General features: G+C 43.2%; 1 protein-coding gene across 2 annotated transcripts in view; it reads right to left on the reverse strand.

Moving 5' to 3' along the window:
* The window catches only part of LOC143982541 (ubiquitin carboxyl-terminal hydrolase 49-like), a 110,018-nt gene that overhangs the window by 23,103 nt on the left and 73,152 nt on the right, over positions 1 to 13,763 (reverse strand). Inside the window, exon 5 of one of the 2 annotated variants that reach the window (XM_077481375.1) lies at positions 2,021 to 2,078. The exons of the other annotated variant lie outside the window; for it this stretch is intronic. Within the exon in view, the coding sequence (XP_077337501.1) occupies positions 2,021 to 2,078 (58 nt within the window). The remainder of the gene's footprint in view (positions 1 to 2,020; positions 2,079 to 13,763) is intronic. 2 annotated transcript variants of the gene reach the window in all.

Below are 13,763 nucleotides of genomic sequence, written 5' to 3' on the forward strand. Positions count from 1 at the left end.
AAAGATCAGGTGTCTTTGCAACCTCCTGGCTGCAAGACAAAGGCAGATATGCTCCATAAGGCTGGGTTCACACCACAGTGATGCGGGAACGCCGCAAATCCGCGGCGTTTTCCCGCATCGCATGACTCCCGCCGGCAGCTCACACTGCCCTATGCGAACGGCTGGGAGTGTCAATGAAATGTTAATGACACCCCCAGATCCGTCCGCATATCGCAGTGCGATCTGCAGACTCGCACAGGAATCGGATCGCATGGTGTGAACACCCATGCGATCCAAATCTGCTGCGGACCAAAAAAAGGGTCCCGTGCGAGTTTGCTGCGGGAGCGATGCGAATTCAGCCATACTATCTGTATGGCTGAACTCGCATCGCTACGGAGATCGGATGTGATTTGCACTGCAGTGCGGTGCGAATCACATCCGGATCTCCCCCCGCAGCAGTGTGAACCCAGCCTAAATGTATACATTTATATTGATCTGTAATGTGCCTGTACAGCCAGGAGATAAAGGCTTGCAGTGAGGGATGTAAAAACAACTGAGGTTGAGGTACTAATTCGATTAAGGTGACCAGATTTTTAAAATTAAATCCGGGGACATTTTTTTTTAAAATGTTTTATTGGCAAATGGTCAATTATTTTATAACCACATTTTCCATAAACGATATATGCAGAGTATGTGGTATGTGTTTGTGGATTGATTGTATGATATATACATTATTTCTCACATTTCATCCATGACAGCCTAAAAAATTCTAAAGTATCTTTTTTTTTTTTTTTTTTTTTTTTGATAGGGCATGTTAAGAAGATAAGACAGAGAAAAGAAAAATTTCAATGCATATATATTTGTATTTTATTCTTACCAAAGAGTTTTGGTTCAACAACAATATAAATCATCAATTCAGAACAGTAAAAGATTGCATGGTAACAACACGTACCCATATTACATTTTTATAAAAAAATAAAAAAATTTTTTTCACACAGCTAGAGCTTTCTTTTAGTGGTATTTTATTGCCACTGGGTTTTTTATTTTTTGCAGAACAAAAACGAAAAAAGAACCAAGAATTTTGAAAAATAAAAAAGGTTTTTCTTAGTTTCGGTTATAAAATTTTGTCAATAAATAAATTTTTCTCCTTCACTGATGTGCGCTGATGAGGCTGTACTGATAGGTGGCAATGATGGGTACTGACAGGCAACACTGATATGCGGCAATGATGGGCACTGATGAGATTGCACTGATAAGGTGCACTAATGGGCACTGGTAAAGAGGCACTAATAAGGCTGCACTGATAAGTTGGCATTGATGAGGCTGCACTGGTAGGAGGCACTGATGGACACTGATACACGGGGGGGGGGGGGGGGGGGGATTAATCTATAATGCCATTTCTAATATGCAGCATGCAGGGGGTCAATGTATTGCCACTGGTCACTGTTGCATTAACATAAAACCCCTTTGTGCTGCATTAGTGGCAGTGGTGTCCATGTTTATTACCCCCTTTATGCTGCAGCTGTGATTTTTACTGTTTTTTTTTTTCAAAGTTAGTTTGTGATTGGTTGGTATGGATACATGATGACTAATGCCTGGCTGGTTAGTAACCAAACTTTCGTTATCTTGGATCAGTGAAAGGTAATCTTTGGTGGTAGATATTATTTACAATTTAAAGCAGGAGCATTCGGACAGAGAACAAATGAGAGGAGTGGCATAGGAGCTCAGATTGGAGAGGGAAGAAGAAGTGTTAAACCAAGTACCTGAATTGTTTGCCTTTAGAACTTGCATGTGGTCATCTTTATAGGCAGAAGAACGGATACACTGGAGTTTTTGACAAAAATTAGGATAAATAATATAGGCTGCTGAGGGGTGGAAGTTTCCCCAACCCCGTTTTCGAAAAATTACCTAGTTCTTAACATTCGCAGATTGTTTCCAATTATGAATACATATAAATAAAAAAAATAAAAATAAAAAAACTTCACTTAATTAGAAAAAGTAAAAGATGTTCAGGTTTTACACCCATGAGGATAATCCTTACCAGTACTACTGTTTCTTGAGTTTCCACAACAGCCCCAACTGAGATTGCCTCCGCCCACCTGAGAAGGGACAGGAAACACAAGAGAGGTTAAATACTCCCATCCCACCTCCCCAAACCTCCAGTGTTCTCCAATAAACAAATGGGACACTCGAAGCCAAATGCTAGAAAACTTAGTTTACAGCAAAAGAAGGTTGGGCATATGCGGGTGCTGTTGTGAAAACTCAAAAAAAAAATATTAATTAGATAACCCTTCTCTGTTCCAATCCAGATAGCTGGAAATCTATTCTAATGGTCAAAAAAAGCACAATGGCTTGGAGATCTGTCACCTTGAGTCATCTTGATTAGACAGAACATCTAGGTGGTATTGCTTGACAGAAGGCTGATGCCTCTCCTTGGAAGATCTTTTCAAAAGAAGCCAAAGCTTTTTTAAACCAGAAGTAGACAACCATCACAGAATGAATCTCTAAACCTGATAGTCGAGGATTATTGATGGCTTTGCAGCTTTTACAGGACTCCAGACCTAATAATCTCATGGGTGTAAACGTGAGGCACAAAAAAAACAAAAAAAAAAAAAAAACACAAAAATATAAATTCCTCAGTAACCATAATGTATATAAAAATCCACTCTGTTTGCATCAAATGCCTTTCAAACCCAAATATTACCTTGCAAAATAACGACAACATCCCTGTGCAGACAGCAGAGCTGTGGGAGGGACCCGACAGGCCCACTCACTACAGGTTGCCTGCAGAAAAGTACAGGAGATGGACAGATATAAACACAAGCAAAGTCACCTTGTACAAGGAGAGAAGGCAGCAGTGACTGCTTTTGTGCAGAAATGTCCTGTAATAAAGGCAGCGTTTCACACTGGATTACTGCACAGATCTTAAAAGAAATGCACAAAGTACACCAAGATTCAAGTAAAAATGCACATGCCTTTTCTATTTGGACAATATTTTATTAACCTGGGGTTGAGTTTTAAAGCTGAACTTTTGTGGAATTCAGCAACTTTGCAAAAGGTTTAGGTATTGTATACTTAAGTCTAAAGAGGTGAATACGACCTTGTGGACTTCTCTCTAATTTACATCTGACAGGTTCATTGTGCTCCAGCCAGATAGAGAAGCCAGTGAAGAGGAACAAGTGAGGCTGTTGCCAGCACAAGATGAGCTGTGCATGTTTGCACTACACTCGAACCAGGCTGATTATTTACCTGAAAGTGCAAGATTACCCTGAGGTTTTGTGAGTGGAACCTTTGCGTCTCTACATTTAGTTATTGCATCTATACATATTGCGCTATAATATGTATTTTTGTTTTATTGCATGAGTCCATCTACAGCAGTGATTCTCAACCAGGGTTTCGTGGAACCCTAAGGTTCCTCCAGAGGTTGCTAGAGGTTCCTTCAGCACTGGGCACTTTTTGCCTCTCTCAGATAAGTTCCCAGCAACACCATTGATCTTTTTAGCTATCTGTAAGGAGGTAATTCTTCCATTCTTCCCAATGACCACAAGTATAAGGACCATTCCCACTGACCATCACACTAATGTATCATGAGTTGTAGATTTCTAATTTTTAGCAGGGGTTCCTCGAGACCAGAGAACAATTTCAAGGGTTCCTCTGTGTTTAAAAGGTTGAGAAAGTCATTGCTAATTTAACATTCCAGCACGCCACGGAGATTGGTCTGAATTTTAATCTCCTAAGAGACTGTGGACTTTTGTTTGATTTATTTCTTAATTGGATACTAGATCAGGAGATCGGACATTTTGGTTTATCCATTAACTATTTGATGCCATTTTTTTTTTTTTTACACCTCATGTCATTCAGGTTATCTGAAAACTAGCTTATGTAATTGTAACCACAAGTATGAGCCAGACTCGCCGGATATCATTTGCGGGATTGAACTAATCCATATAGGAGTATTTATACCACCTATTGTCTGCTCATCACAGTACTTTATTTAGTGGTTATTTAGTGGTGATTCATAGTTTTTTTTTTTGATAAAATTTTCAGTTTATGGAGCACGCAGATTGGGGTATACTTTTTTTTTTTTAATAACCCAGATTAATTAGCACTTTATATTTATTTCAAGCACACAGCAGTTATCCATATAGGTTTTTGATCTATCAATTTTTAGTTTGTGGAGCACGCTGATTGGAGTATATTATATATATATATATATATATATATATATATATATATATATATATATATATATATATATATATATATACACACACACACAGTGGTGTGAAAAAGTGTTTGCCCCCTTCCTCATTTCCTGTTCCTTTGCATGTTTGTCACACTTAAGTGTTTCGGAACATCAAACCAATTTAAACAATAGTCAAGGACAACACAAGTAAACACAAAATGCAATTTGTAAATGAAGGTGTTTATTATTAAAGGTGAAAAAAAATCCAAACCATCATGGCCCTGTGTGAAAAAGTGATTGCCCCCCTTGTTAAAACATACTATAACTGTGGTTGTCCACACCTGAGTTCAATTTCTCTAGCCACACCCAGGCCTGATTATTGCCACACCTGTTCACAATTAAGGCATCACTTAAATAGGAGCTGCTTGACACAGTAAGGTCCACCAGAAGATCCTTAAAAGCTACACATCATGCCGAGACCCAAAGAAATTCAGGAACAATTGAGAAAGAAAGTAATTGAGATCTATCAGTCTGGGTTATAAAGCCATTTCCAAAGCTTTGGGAATCCAGCGAACCACAGTGAGAGCCATTATCCACAAATGGCGAAGACATGGAACAGTGGTGAACCTTCCCAGGAGTGGCCAGCCGCCCAAAATTACCCCAAGAGCGCAGCGACGACTCATCCAAGAGGTCACAAAAGACCCCACAACAACGTCCAAGGAACTGCAGGCCTCACTTGCCTCAGTTAAGGTCGGCGTTCATGCCTCCACCATCAGGAAAAGACTGGGCAAAAATGGCCTGCATGGCAGAGTTCCAAGGAGAAAACCACTGCTGAGCAAAAAGAACATCAAAGCTCGTCTCAATTTCTCCACAACACATCTTGATGATCCCCAAGACTTTTGGGACAACATTCTGTGGACCGATGAGACAAAAGTGGAACTCTTTGGAAGGTGTGTGTCCAAGTATATCTGGCGTAGAAGGAACACTGCATTTCATAAAAAGAACATTATACCAACAGTAAAATATGGTGGTGGTAGTGTGATGGTCTGGGGCTGTTTTGCTGCTTCAGGACCTGGAAGACTTGCCGTGATAAAAGGAACTATGAATTCTGCTGTCTACCAAGAGATCCTGAAGGAGAATGTCCGACCATCTGTTGGTGTACTCAAGCTGAAACGAACTTGGGTTCTGCAGCAGGACAATGATCCTAAACACACCAGCAAGTCCACCACCGAATGGCTGAAGAAAAACAAAATGAAGACTTTGGAGTGGCCTAGCCAAAGTCCTGACCTGAATCCTATTGAGATGTTGTGGTATGACCTTAAAAAGGCCGTTCATGCTCGAAAACCCTCTAATGTAACTGAATTAGGACAATTCTGCAAAGATGAGTGGGCCAAAATTCCTCCAGGACGCTGTAAAAGCCTCATTGCACGTTATCGCAAACGCTTGGTTGCAGTTGTTGCTGCTAAGGGTGGCCCAACCAGTTATTAGGTTTAGGGGGCAATCACTTTTTCACACAGGGCCATGATGGTTTGGATTTTTTTTCACCTTTAATAATAAACACCTTCATTTACAAATTGCATTTTGTGTTTACTTGTGTTGTCCTTGACTATTGTTTAAATTGGTTTGATGTTCCGAAACACTTAAGTGTGACAAACATGCAAAGGAACAGGAAATGAGGAAGGGGGCAAACACTTTTTCACACCACTGTATATATATATATTGTATTGATTAGCTCAGCTTAATTAGCACTTTATATTAATTTATTCAAGCATGCAGCACCTTATTATGTTATTTATTCTAATAGTGCGCTTTACAGAGCATTAATAATATCAAGCACTCAGCACCTTTGCAGGAATTTGGACACAGGGTAGAACACATTTTTCAAGCACGTAACACTTTATTTGGTATTTTGCCACAGTGTTGCTAGTATTGCTATATTGTTTACATTACACTACTGAGGCACTGGGTGAGAAGTTAATTAGAGCACAGCATTTGTATGTTTTTTTCAATTATTCTTTAGTGTGGATCACTTATATTATGCTTGCAGCTTAATTCAGTCATTTCTCATTTCTACATCCATTTTTGCGCTTTTTTTTTCATCACATATATATTTGCTCCAGCCAGATAGCTTCCAGAGCTCCAAAGCTGGATGCTGTGGTCTCAGCGTCTCCAAGTGCAGAGTCCATGCAGCCACTATACCCACTTCTCCCATTCTGCCCAATCACAGAAGCCTTTAAAGTTATGTGAACTCACTCACAAAATACTAAGGCTTCTGGGAACTGGGAACAAAGGTGAGGGCTGGGCACAACTGCTGTGTGCGCTTCTCTCCTCTCAGAGCCCCGAGTGTCTCATTTGGGAGTGCCATAAACCTGTCCGATGTAAATAACAGAGATAAGTCCAGGAGGTGAAATGCACCCACTTTGGGATTTACCTCCGCTGTTGGTATTTTCTCTTTCCCTTGGTGGTTGGCCGATCGGGGACCCATACTGGAACCGTAAAGGTGGAAAATTTGAGAGGATTTTAAACTCAAGAGTAACTGCTAAACACGTGATTGGTAACTATATTTAAAATAATGAATTTTTACACCACTACTATAATGATTGTGTACAACTTTTGTTTTTGAGTACTGATAATCAGGGCTGTCATCAGGGGGGTACAGGCATTACACCTGTAAGGGGCCCGAATGCTCCCAGGGGCCCGACTGCCTCCCATTATCAGCTCACGGCTGAGAGAAGGGAAAACACTTTCATTTCAGCAGTTCCTCCCCCCGCTCTCATGTTGCGGCTGGAGAGAGGAGAGAAAATGGTCACAGCAGACTTGCAGTTCAGTTCAGCTGTCATTCAGCCACCCCCCTTCTCCTATCACGTGTCCCCACGGTGATCTCTCCTCCCCCGATCCTCGGAGTCCGTCCCAGCCTGCCAGTGACCATCTCAGCAATGATGATGAGCAGGGGAGGGGAAGTCGGGGAATGGATGAATGGATTGGTGCCTGTGCAGGGCATAGTGCTGGCTGTGGGGCCCGGGGGCTCTGTGAGGGTGTGTTTTGTTCTCTCTTTGTAGCAGGAAGTGGTAGAAACCTTTCAAGGAGCCAATCCATTCATGCACGGACAAGACGCTTACTGATAGAAAGTTAAGGCAGAGTGGAGAGCTCATCATTGTGTGTATAGATACTCCCAATGGCATACACTACCCATCCATTCATCCCCCCGTCATAGACTGAGCCCTATTCACTGACCCCCCCCTGTAATAGACTGACCCCTATTCACTGACCCCTATTCACTGACCCCCCCTGTCATAGACTGACCCCTATTCACTGACCCCCCCTTTCACAGACTGACCCCTATTCACTGACCCCCCCCTGTCACAGACTGACCCCTATTCACTGACCCCCCCCTGTAATAGACTGACCCCTATTCACTGACCCCCTCTGTCATAGACTGACCCCTATTCACTGACCCCCCCTGTCATAGACTGACCCCTATTCACTGACCCCCCCTTTCACAGACTGACCCCTATTCACTGACCCCTATTCACTGACCCCCCTATCATAGACTGACCCCTATTCACTGACCCCCCATCATAGACTGACCCCTATTCACTGAGCCCCCCATCATAAATTTACCCCATCATTCACTGACCCCCCCCCGTCATAGACTGACCCCTATTCACTGACCCCCCCGTCATAGACTGACCCCTATTCACTGACCCCCCGTCATAGACTGACCCCTATTCACTGACCCCCCGTCATAGACTGACCCCTATTCACTGACCCCCGTCACAGACTGACCCCTATTCACTGACCCCCCTGTCACAGACTGACCCCTATTCACTGACCCCCCGTCAGACTGACCTCTATTCACTGACCCCCATCATAAACTTACCCCATCAATCACTGACCCCCCCCCCCATCATAGACTAGCCCCTATTCACTGACCCCCCCCAGTCACTGACCTGCCCCCTATTCACTGACCCCCCCTGTCATAGACTTCCAGGGCCTCCATCAGGGGGGTACAGGCAGCACCCCCCCCCCCCCCGTTTCTCAACTTGCTGCAGGAGAGGGAAGAGGAGGTGAGATGACACTTTGAATTTTTAGCCCTCCCCCCTCGGTTCTCTGCTCCAGGGGGCCCATGCCTGAAGCTGTGTAAGGGGCCCCAATATTTCTGATGGCAGCCCTGGTGATAATGATATATATTTTTATAATTGTAAATTCTTCTATAGCGCTCAATCCTCTGAAGATGACCCGTGGGGGTCGAAACACGCCAGGATTCACTCAAACCATTTCATCACATAACGCTTTAACAGCCTATAATAATGTGTTTAGCTTGATATGCGTTATTGTGCCAGTATCTCCTGGATCATAGCTCATATTTTTACTGTTATTGTTGCCTTTGAAAGTTATATGTTCCATTAACCACTTTCAGACCGGACCATTTTGCTGGTAAATGACCAGAGGTCTTTTTACACTTTGGCACTGCGCTGCTTTAACTGGTAATTGCGCGGTCATGCAATGTTGTACCCAAACAAAATTTGCGTCCTTTTCTTCCCACAAATAGAGCTTTCTTTTGATGGTATTTGATTGCCTCTGCGATTTTTATTTTTTGCGATATAAACGTAAAAAGACCGCAAATTTTGAAAAAAAATGATATTTTCTACTTTTTGTTATTAGAAAAATCCAATAAACTCAATTTTAGTCATACATTTAGGCCAAAATGTATTCAGCCACATGTCTTTGGTAAAAAAAAAGTCAATAATTGTATATTTATTGGTTTGCGCAAAAGTTGTCACATCTACAAACTAAGGTACGTTTTCTGGAATTTACGCAGCTTTTAGTTTACGACTGCCTATCTCATTTCTTGAGGTGCTAAAATGGCAGGGCAGTACAAAACCCCCCCCAAATGACCCCATTTTGGAAAGTAGACCCCCTAAGGAAATTGATAAGAGGCATGTTGAGCCCATTGAATATTTTATTTTTTTGCCTCAAGCGATTGAATAATGACAAAAAAAAAATTATTATTTTTTTTTTACACAAAGTTGTCACTAAATGATATATTGCTCATGCATGCCATGGGCATATGTGAAATGACACCCCAAAATAAATTCTGCTGCTTCTCCTGAGTACGGGGATACCACATATGTGGGACTTTTTGGGAGCCTAGCCGCGTACGGGGCCCCGAAAACCAAGCACCGCCTTCAGGCTTTCTAAGGGCGTTACAGTTTTGAAGGCCATAAAATGCCAAGATGGCACAAACCCCCCCCAAATGACCCCATTTTGGAAAGTAGACACCCCTAAATTTAGGGGTACACTAGTGAGACTAGGTAATAAATGGCGGGTGCCCTGAAACTATAAAAAAATAACTAACCAACCAGCGTCACCTGTAACAGTTATATGGTGATCACTGGTGAAAGGGTTAACTAGGGGGCAATCAGGGGGCTTTATGCGGTAGTATATGGGGGTCCCTGGCGCTATAAAAAGCTGCGGCGAACCTAAATACCTACCTGCCTAACTAGCGTCACCTGTGACACTAATACGGCGATCAGAAAAATGATCGCTTATTAGGCTGGGTTCACACTGGAGCGATGCGGAAACGCAGAAACAGTGAAATGTTACTGACACCCCCAGATCAGTTCGCATATCGCAGTGCGATCTGCAAACTCGGATCGCATGGTGTGAACACCCATGCGATCAGATTCTGCTGCGGGCCAAAAAAAGGGTCCCGTGCGAATTTGCGGCGGGTGCGGCGGGTGTGGCGAATGGCTGAACTCGAATCGCACAGAGATCGGATGTGATTTGCACTGCAGTGCGGTGCGAATCACATTCGTTCTCATAAACCGCTGCAATGTGAACCCAGCCTTAGTGACACTGGCGACGGGGGGTGATCACGGGGTTAAACCTTTATTGGGGGGGTTAGGGGGGTACATTAGAACTAAAGGGGGCTAACTCTAACTGCCCTAACAGTTATTACAGTCACAAATGACACCAATGCAAAAAAAAAAAAAAAAAATGACATTGGTGTCACTGTGACTGGGGGGCAGGGGTAATTGGGGGGGTGATCGGGGGGTAAAGGGGGGGTGTGTGAGTGTGCCTGGCATGTTCTACTGTGTGTGTAGAGTGTTGGTGCAACTCACCGATCCGCTCTCCTCCGTGTCGGAACGAAAAATACCGACACGGAGGAGAGAATACATCACTTCCTCTCCTGTGTTTACATTACAGGAGAGGAAGTGATGTCACGGGGGATTTCTATTCGTCGGGAGCGATCGCGAGGGGGTGGCCATGAATGAATGGCCGCCCCCTCGTCCCGGATCGCTCCCGGACGAAAACCGACCGCCGCAGGCACCGGGCGGGGGCCCGATCGGGCCCCCGACCCGCGGGAGACAAGGGACGTACATGTAAGCCCTTATGCCTGCCCGTGCCATTCTGCCGACGTACATCGGCGTGCGGCGGTCGGCAACTGGTTAAAGTTTATTACATTTTTAATTACGGTCATCGCTTTTCACAATTTCTTGTCGCCTAGAAAACCCCACCTTGGGGGACAATTCCCTTTTTTTTGTCAGTTATTCGGGGTGTGCAGCACATTTTTTTTTCTCTTTTCCCAAGTTTCCCCAGCTCTAAAGTCCCTAAATCTATCCCATAGTTTGTAGACACGATAACTTTTGTGCAAACCAATTAATATACGCTTATTGTGATTTTTTTTTTTTTTGATGGCTTGAAATTGTATGTTGAAAGTTTCATCTTGACATCAGCTTTGAGCAGGATGCCAAAAAAAAAAAACATTTTTCAAACCCATTAGATATTAGATTAGACAGTTTCAGAATTTTCACTGAAATGCAGGGTAAACGTGCTTCATTATTCACCAAGGCCGAAACAGCAAGACATTTTTGAATGAGTTGAAAAAAATCAGACTGAGACAAATTGGTTCTAGAAATTTAAAGCATTGCAACATTTTCTAATGCCAGCTGATGTGCTAGAAAGGGGCAATCGAGAAACTTTGCTTTTTTTTCATACTTTCTTAAAAAATAGGGCTAAAACAACTAATTGATTAATCAACAACTAATAGATTATGAAATTAATCGATTACTATTTGCATAATCGACCAGTAACATAATGGGGTTAAATAAAAATGAGCAAATAATCGCTACTGTAAATATTACTTTTACAGCTCTACAGTGAAAAAATAAAAAATAGCCCCTTACAGTAGTCATTATCTGATTTTTTTGTACTATAAATGGCTCATTTTAGTTTTTTTAACTCCATTATCTTACTAAACGTCATAGTTCTGGTTCACATCTATGTTTTTTGGAGCTTTTTGCAGAAACACACTACAGTTCATTTAACATGGTTTCCTATGGGACATTTTCACATCTATGGTTTTTTCAGTCACTGCGTATTTGGAAAGGGTCAGGGACTATTTTTTTAATGCAAAACGGTGCTTTTTTTTGGGGTCAATATACTTTAATGGAGAAGCTGCAGAAAAGCATGCAATACGTTTTTTTGCAGCAATTTGTGTTTTTTAATCCGTCCAACAAATTGGCCAAAAAACAGTATGCCTCTTATAATAGTTGTAAGGGATCTTCCCGGGGTAGGGTGTGTTTGGACACAGTTCACAGCAGACTTGGAATTTATAAAGCAGATCTTGGCGTTTATTCGTGGTACAAACAGTCCAGCAAACAAAATATACAGCAACACCGTGCTTTCTAAGTACAACAAAAATAAAAGTCCTAGCCCGGCTGGGCGCTTACTAACAGGTTCTGCTCACCTATCTGACACTTACAAACACAGCGTCTTTCGCCTGGATATCGCAGGGTGAGTTTTAGCTCCAGCAGTGGCTGTGCTTGCAGCTTCCTTCAACACACAGATTGTTCATTCCCTGGCTGAGAGCAACCACCTGCAGACCCTGCAGTGCCTTTAGCTTCCCAGGCTAATTAGGATCAAAGCTCACCTGATCCCAAACCCAGAACTGGATCGGGGGATGTGGAATGACAGGTCCCTCTACCAAACCTACCTGCCATTCCATATAAACCCAGGCCCGGCAAAATTAAATAACAACTCAGCAGCATATCGCTGCTGAGAAACTGATCCATCCTGGATTTACCATCTCACACTGTGTAGCAACCTAGGTGAGATGTACACCCCCTCGATCACTTCTCCAGTGACATGTCTACATATCCCCCCCCTCTTTTTCAGACCGGAGGGCTGAGCCTTTTGTCCCCACAGACAACTTACCCTTGACAATGCGTCAGCATTTGCCTGTAATTTCCCTGGCCTGTGTTCCACCGTGAAATTAAAGTTTTGTAGGGAGAGAAACCATCTAGTCACTCTTGCATTTCTCTCCTTGTTTAACTTCATCCATGTTAGGGGGGCATGGTCTGTCACCAACTTAAATTTCCTGCCTAGCAAGTAATACTTTAAAGATTCTAGGGCCCACTTTACTGCCAAACATTCTCGCTCCACAATGGCATAATTTTTCTCGGCCGGGGTTAGTTTTCTACTCAAGTACGTCACTGGATGCTCCTCACCATTCACTACTTGTGAGAGTACTGCACCTAAGCCTGTGTTAGAGGCATCTGTCTGGACCAGAAATTGTCGCCTGAAATCGGGGGTAACTAACACAGGTGGTTGGCACAAGGCAGACTTAAGGCTTTGGAAAGCCTTCTCGGCCTCTGGGGTCCACGTGACCATTGCTGTCTTTCCGCCCTTTGTCAAGTCAGTTAGTGGAGCAGCAACTGAGGCAAAGTTCGGCACAAATCTACGGTAATACCCCGTAATACCCAGGAAAGCTCTAACCTGTTTCCTTGTCAGGGGTCTAGGCCAATTCTGTATTGCCTCAATTTTATTTAGCTGTGGCTTAATCAACCCTCTCCCAATAATGTAGCCCAGATATTTGGCCTCTTCTAGGGCTAGAGCACACTTCTCGGCATTTATGGTCAACCCCGCATCACTTATGGCATCCAACACGGCCTGTACCTTACAGAGGTGACTTTCCCAATCAGGGCTAAAAATGACCACATCATCGAGGTAGGCAGCTGAGTAATCACGATGTGGTCGCAGAATCAAGTCCATCAACCTCTGGAAAGTTGCAGGCGCTCCATGTAACCCGAATGGCATCACTACATACTGGAATAGCCCATCAGGGGTGGAGAATGCAGTTTTCTCTTTAGCCTCACCAGAAAGTGGAATCTGCCAGTAGCCCTTTGTGAGATCGAGAGTGGTTATGTACCTGGCGTTACCCAACTTCTCAATCAACTCATCTACCCTGGGCATAGGATACGCATCGAACTTGGAGATCTCATTCAACTTTCTGAAATCGTTACAGAACCTCCAAGTTCCATTGGGCTTTGGGATTAGCACAATTGGGCTGGACCATTCACTCTGTGACACCTCAATTACCCCCAGAGCAAGCATACGTTTTACCTCGGCAGATACGGCTTCCCTACGTGCCTCCGGTATCCTATAGGGCTTAAGGTTTACTCTGCTTCTAGGCTCAGTTTCAATGTGATGATGGATGAGGTGTGTACGCCCTGGGAGGTCAGAGAACTTGTTTTTGTTTTTCTGTAAAAATTCCTGAGCCTCCTGTTTCTGTGACACTGATAGAGTATCACCT

The sequence above is a fragment of the Lithobates pipiens genome, unplaced genomic scaffold, assembly GCF_037356315.1.
Source record: "Lithobates pipiens isolate NorthernLeopardFrog02 unplaced genomic scaffold, aLitPip1_a1.2 Scaffold_16, whole genome shotgun sequence".
In the NCBI taxonomy this organism is placed as follows: Eukaryota; Metazoa; Chordata; class Amphibia; order Anura; family Ranidae; genus Lithobates; species Lithobates pipiens.